Source organism: Labeo rohita, chromosome 23, assembly GCF_022985175.1.
Source record: "Labeo rohita strain BAU-BD-2019 chromosome 23, IGBB_LRoh.1.0, whole genome shotgun sequence".
Classification (NCBI taxonomy): domain Eukaryota; kingdom Metazoa; phylum Chordata; class Actinopteri; order Cypriniformes; family Cyprinidae; genus Labeo; species Labeo rohita.
The window spans coordinates 23,780,865-23,787,230 of NC_066891.1; the positions used below are offsets into that span (position 1 = coordinate 23,780,865).

The window sequence follows — 6,366 nt, forward strand, 5'->3', positions numbered from 1 at the left end:
TCAAGCACCTGCAAGCATAAAAACGAGAATAGCTTGTGAAAATAAACCTAAAAAAAAGAAAAGAAAAGAAAAGAAAAGAAAAGAAAAGAAAAGAAAAAGAAAAAACATTTAAAATAGGAGGACATGGCAACCCCACCACCAACAGCATTTCCCGATCACAGCTGACTGAATAGTCACGCCCCCTTTGTTTGACATCACGCTCCTGCCTGCTCTGCGCAGTTTGCTTGAAATGCGTCGTATGTGTGTTGTATCACGTAGTATGCTTCACCTTTGCACAGTTTGTGTTGTGCTCCTCATTATGAAATGAATGGATCATAAAAATAGCATCGGAGGATCTTCAGATGCGTTGTAAACATAAACACGCCGGATTTTGCTGGTGAGGCAATAAAACGCGAACTTGAACTTCTTCCGTTTATTTATATGTAGAAGCGCAGTCATTGACTAATAGACTTTTGCACTGACAGTTGTGCCATTTTGACAGACGTCAAATGTAAGTTGCATTACTTTGCATTAGTTTTCACTAAAGTGTTCCTGCAGCAATGCAGCCGAGATTGAAGAAGCTTGTGAGCCTGCAGTGTTTCCACAGCTGCATAGTAGTGCCTGATATTGCTTACTAGGACTTCCTGGACTATTTGTGATATAAATACTTATAAATATGCATAACATAGAATGTTTCTCTTTTTCAGGTCTCACAAGGTTACACTTTCTAATAAGCATGGCCTGGTCTTTGGGATGTTGCCATAAAGACACACCCCTTGAGGAGATGAACGCTGACCTATTTTTTACCACGGTATCAGATGGCTCAAAAGAAAGTTCCACGCCGATTTTGCACGACATGTCCCGGGCAAAACCGGACAGCGGAAAGAAGCCAGTTAAAATTCGACCACCAAGCCCGAAAACTGCTCCAAGGCAAATAGCAGGCCGAAGCCTGTCATGTGAACCTCCAACCAAATCAATCATCCAGAGGCGGGCACAGTCTCTTCCGTCTCCATCGGAGAGAAGAAGGCTTAGTCGCAAAGCCAGCGTCCGGTTTGTGGACTCTCTAGGGTTGGACCTAGAAAATGTCAAGGTTTTCAAAAGCGGGGAGGACCCGTTTGTCCCAGAGCATGTTCTCTTCCGACTGTTCATGAACGCAGAGTTAGCCTCAAGTAAGAGGATGGAGATTTCCCTACCGTATTTAAAACCGGTGTTCTCTGTCCAGCCAGGTGACTGTTCAGACTTCACCGAGCGCCTGTGTTGCCAGAAAGTATGTCTAGAGCGGGTTTTGTGCTACGAGCCTGGTATTATAGGAATCGTTCAAGTTGTAAACTTGGCATTTGAGAAGGAAGTGAGCGTACGCTATTCTTTTACAAACTGGAAGAGCTGCTCAGAAACCAAGGCTTACTGGGTTGCAAGCAAATCCATTTCAAACGGGCCCTGCTGTGACACTTTTCGATTTCATCTCCCCGTTCCTCCATTTATCCTTCACCCTGGAGCAGTGCTTGAGTTTGCCATTTGTTATAAAGTAATGGGCACTCAGTTTTGGGATAACAATGGTGGGCAGAATTACAAATTAACCTGTCAGAGTTATAACCTGCCTGTGCCGAAGGAATGCGAAGACAGCATGATACACTTTATCTAAGGACACTTTTTTTTTAAAGCACTGTTTCACTTTATATTTTGCTTGCAACAACCAGCATTTTCACCTTATGATATACATATCTGACCTTCTGAAAGTCTTGCCATAGTGTATTTCATTTGTGATTATCGTGAAGCCATATGAAATATGAGATTTTTAACTTTAAGATGGGCTGAGAGCACTGAGAGCATTACTGTATGATGAGTTGATAATGTAATATAGATTTAAAAAGTGCCTTTACTGTATTTTTTTTTACATTTCAGGTTTGCATTTGCGTGAGGATGTTATTGTCACTATGTGGTACGTTTTCATAATAGTTGTGGATATTGTAAACAGATGTTGATGGAATATTGTAAATAAGAATAGTGAATCCCACTTGTTTTGAAGAACTGATAAAAAAACTATTCAGCCATTCTTCACTAAACACATTGTGCTTCATATATAAAACCTTCAAAATAAAACTGTATACTGTATGTAGACACAAATTGCTGTTTAAAAAGTGTTGCAGGGGTGACATTTTTGTAGGCCTAAACTCAGAGATGAATTAGCATTTTAGCACTAAAGTCAGTTGGTTTCTAGAAAGTCTACTTGCACTAAATTTTTTATTTTTTTTTTTAAAATAAAGAAAGAGTTACTGGAAACTGTTTGGTTAAGATAACCAGGCTGATGCAAATTACTGGCTTGAACTAAAAAATATGTAATCACTAACAGCACTCAGTTTTTCATTTTTATTGTAAGTTCAGTTTGTTTGTGCCATGATTCAGGTTATAACATACATTTATTTTTTGCAATAAACTATGCTAAAAGTCATTTACATGTCTTGCACGTTTTAATAAAGTTATGTTTATTAAAACCAATGCTGTTTCATTAGTGTATACTGAGCTGGAATGCATAAATCATTAAAATATTTGCAGTACGTTTTATTTGCGATTTCTGCCATTCTGCTATTAAAGATTTTTTTAAAAAAATATAATATTTAGTATGTAGTGCACTCGGTGAGTTTTGAACTGAAAATCAGTGTAGTCGATTTTCTGAAAAGATTTGACTCAAAAAAAAAAAAAAAAAAAAAAAACAAGATGTTGAGAGCGTCCATTTTTACGCATGCGCGCGCCTCGTTTTTTCCCGCGTTGTCAAAACACTACGTTACTGTACAACCGTCAAAAGCGAAATAAATCGCTTTTTAACAAGTAGTTTGAGTGAAAGCTGTCCATTTCCGTCTCGTTTATTGTATCTTATCGATCTGTGCCAACTTAACATTGTTTTTTAATAGTAAAAAGTATGTAAAAGAGCCTCCTTGAAGCGTCAGTCAAAATCTGAGGTAAGATCGGAGCGCTTAGCCGATAGCCTAAGATAGCTAATAATTAAATAAGATATGATCGCTTACAGTTTTCATTTTTACGGTTATGTCTTATTATTTTTATGTTTTTTGTGACATTAATTTCGATGTCCATGCTATAGCTGACAGTGTTATTAACTGCAAATCAGCATAATTTGCTTAATGTATGACATTTTGATAAAAACATCGCATAAACAAAGCCGAAGCACATCGTTTTGTTCCTTTTTTGGTTAATTTATTATTTACATTCTGAGAAATTCGAGGACTGACATTTAGAAAGTTTAAAGACAGCCGAGTCCTCATCTTTCCTGGAATTGTTTTCTTTAAATTATCCGCATATGAGTTATTATTTATCGTCTTCAACCTTTAAAACAGGTCATCTTCTGTGCATCATGGCACCTTTGCAGGACCATCAGGTGAGAATTAAACCCCAAAGAGCTGTTTATTTCATGCTTTTATTTCTGGGAAAATGGATTTAACTTCTCACCTCTGAAGTGCTGTCGTCTTCTGTAATTATACGAGATGCTCTTTATTTATTTATGCGTAATACCACAAAGTTCACTTTATGTTTTATTGCTTAGGTGGAGAAACTGCTGGATGAGGCTTCCAAACACAATAATTTTCAGGACCTAGAGAAATTCTTGCAAAATGAAAGCAAGGAGGAAACCACTGTAAAATGTTCCAGGCAATTCATGACCAAGCTGGATAAGCTTTTCATCAGGGTTAGTTATGTGTTCAACACTGCATACATACTGTATAAACCTCTTTACTCGATTTATATATACTGTTGTATTTTCTTGCAGGAAATGGATCTTGGAAATGTGGACCATGCTTGTCTAGTGCTTACCGTTTTACACAAATATGGCGAGACGCTGGTGTTTCCAGGAGGTGGAGGAATGTCTGTAATGGTCGCCCAGGGATTTGTTAAAAAGATAAGTTTATAATCAGTGTTTCTGTTCTCTCATTGTCTGTTTTGATAATGGTGAATAATATTTTTATTGCTTAAAATATGTTTACATGGTGCAGTGGTTCGACAAGGCCAGAAAGCTGTGGGAGGAGGCTGGGTCATCAAGAAACGAGACTATGATGAAGCTGGCTGAGGACTACTTTGATGCACTGATGGTTTGTAACACATTTTTTTTTTGAATTTTCATTGAAAGACTCACAATAATCTGATCAACAGGAAAACAATTACAAATTAAGTACAAAAAAAGCCTGTGGAAGACTTTCTACCTTGGATTAAAAAAATGTGACTTTCACAATTCAGACTTTATTTTCTTGCACTTCTGAATACATATATATTACAGTTCAAATGTTTTTTTTTTTTTCATAAACTCAGATATAGATACAAACTCAGAATTGTGAGATATAAACAATTGTGATTTTGTAACAGTCACAATTATAATTATGAACTTGGAATTGCAAGTTAACATCTCACAATTCTGTCTTCTTTAAAAATTTCTTTTACATTTTTAAAATTATTCCATGGTGGAAATAAGCTTCCATGTGACTCAATCTACTTTCTCAGTTCGATTAAATTCTTACAAATCTTCATGTTAATTTACATCTTATGAACTGGCCAGAGAGTGAATATAACTATACATATATATATATATTTTTTTTACATTTTTGCGTGGCTTTCAGAGAATACATGAATACATGTGTAGCAACATTTAGAGTTCATATAAACAGCTTTTTAGAATATGAAATAAGATTAGATTCATTCTGATTGACCAAAGTTGTAAACATTGAAAAATGTAGCTGAAATGTCTACACTTACTGGTACAATACAGTTTAGCAGATGTGAATGCTAGGAAAAGAGTACAAGATCAAAAATCGTAATATAGACGCACACTCATACCATGATACGGTTTTCTGATCTGTAAATTTTATTTCACCATTGCAGGTTGTTTGTGAAAGTTGTAAAGAAGGTGAGTGTTTTGTTCCAGATTTTCAAGAGTTTAAGTTCAAGAAAAAACAAAGTGGAAATTGACCAGCGCTCTGCATTCAGTTCAGTTTGTGTATTCCCTCAGGTATATATGAAGTTACAGAAGCTCTGCTTAGTCACATTGGCAAACTGGCCTCTGATGCACAAATAAACATCATGATTCAGAAAGAGGTAAGACATTAATGCATTTCCTAGTGGAAAGCCTTCCTAGCTTCAGTCACCATCATTATGCATGGAAGCAATCATTTAAGCCATATTGAAAACCCATTATACACCTCCAGTCATGACATGTCACTTGAGCTGTGTTTACCCAGACTTTTCCAGAAATAGAAGACTGAATTAAAGGAGGGGATGTATGAAGCATTATTATTTACTCTTATTGACAGGCAGCAAGGAAACTCAATGCTATTCTGGAAAAGATTCCCATAGAGCTGAAAAAGAAGAAAAAGATCTTGTCATCTCAAGAGGCTTCATCTATGATGTTTGTTGATGATGCATTATCACACTCCTGTGTCTTGCCCCTGTAGATAAATGCATTCTGGAAAATACCTGTAACGGTGCGAGTATCCTTGTATTGTTTAATCTGTAGTGTGTTGTGTTTTTATTAGGAGTGCAGTGGCCAATCAAATCCTCAGAGGTGGAGGTTAGTGTACAAATTCATTGTAATGAATATATTTAGTTTATAAAGTGTGGTCATAGTATTATACTTAAACACAAATTTAAAGGAATTATAAATGCTATGCTCTTTATAAAACTCATTTCTAAACTCTCACTCATACTGTGGCTGATTGTAGCTGTATATCTGCTGTGGTTCAGATTATGACTTGCAGGTGTCTTTAATGGAGGCCCTCTGCAGAATGGCTTCACCAGTTCAGAGGAATCAACTAGCTGACTCCTGGTTTACGATGACTTTTGTCTCCTCTGCATTCAAGAAGATCAAAGATCCTGAGTTTGAGACTGTAAATATGGCCTCACTTGAAGTCATCATTTTAAACTGACTTTATTTTAGATTTTAGAGGATGTTTTTTTGTATGTGTTTTTGTGACAGGACTGTAGGAAGTTTCTAAATATGGTCAATGGCATGCAAGGAGATGGGAGAAGGTACTTAATGTCTTTTGACAGCTTTCGCTTTTTTACAGATTGTATAACATTTCTTGGTTTATCTTCTCACAGCGTATACTCCTACCCTTGCCTGGAGGCATTTTTGGACAAACATGAGGTTAGTTCTCACATTTAAAAGGGTGAATATGGGAATATATATACTTTATTTTGTGCAGTTTTGAACCACATGTATATTTCTGTTTTATATTATTTATAGCTGCTCATGCCAGAGGACAAGAATCTTGAAGCGTTCTGGATTGACTTTAATCTAGGAAGTCAAAGCATGTCTTTTTATTTCTGTGTGGCTGATAAGAAGGCCCAGGTAATGACTTTATAGTTTTCATGGCTCAAGGATTTCAACAT

General features: G+C 36.4%; 2 protein-coding genes across 3 annotated transcripts; both read left to right on the forward strand.

Annotated features, from left to right (window-relative positions):
* Positions 1–200: 200 nt before the first annotated feature.
* ppp1r3da (protein phosphatase 1, regulatory subunit 3Da) lies at positions 201–2,693 on the forward strand. Of its 2 annotated transcripts, none has more exons than XM_051095725.1 (2): positions 201–490; positions 687–2,693. In XM_051095725.1, the coding sequence occupies exon 2, from the start codon at positions 716–718 to the stop codon at positions 1,619–1,621; it is 906 nt and encodes a 301-aa protein (XP_050951682.1). In that variant the 5' UTR covers positions 201–490; positions 687–715; the 3' UTR covers positions 1,622–2,693. The 2 variants fall into 2 exon arrangements, with proteins under 2 accessions (XP_050951682.1, XP_050951681.1); XM_051095724.1 differs by having other exon boundaries at positions 201–376.
* A 62-nt stretch (positions 2,694–2,755) lies between these two features.
* LOC127154946 (synaptonemal complex protein 2-like) lies at positions 2,756–6,340 on the forward strand. The gene is made up of 13 exons (XM_051096831.1): positions 2,756–2,936; positions 3,330–3,370; positions 3,536–3,676; positions 3,758–3,886; positions 3,972–4,076; positions 4,861–4,885; positions 4,988–5,073; positions 5,289–5,383; positions 5,511–5,545; positions 5,719–5,861; positions 5,951–6,003; positions 6,076–6,121; positions 6,221–6,340. The coding sequence occupies exons 2-13, from the start codon at positions 3,347–3,349 to the stop codon at positions 6,338–6,340; spliced, it is 1,002 nt and encodes a 333-aa protein (XP_050952788.1). The 5' UTR covers positions 2,756–2,936; positions 3,330–3,346.
* Positions 6,341–6,366: the final 26 nt, after the last annotated feature.

Bases quoted from the DNA above. Each gene is read 5' to 3' on its own strand.
- LOC127154946 (XM_051096831.1), top strand. From the start codon at position 3,347: ATGGCACCTTTGCAGGACCATCAG. The intron at 3,371-3,535 runs GTGAGAATTAAA...TTTATTGCTTAG, and splicing joins CACCTTTGCAGGACCATCAG to GTGGAGAAACTGCTGGATGA. The intron at 3,677-3,757 runs GTTAGTTATGTG...ATTTTCTTGCAG, and splicing joins TGGATAAGCTTTTCATCAGG to GAAATGGATCTTGGAAATGT.
- ppp1r3da (XM_051095725.1), top strand. From the start codon at position 716: ATGGCCTGGTCTTTGGGATGTTGCCATAAAGACACACCCCTTGAGGAG.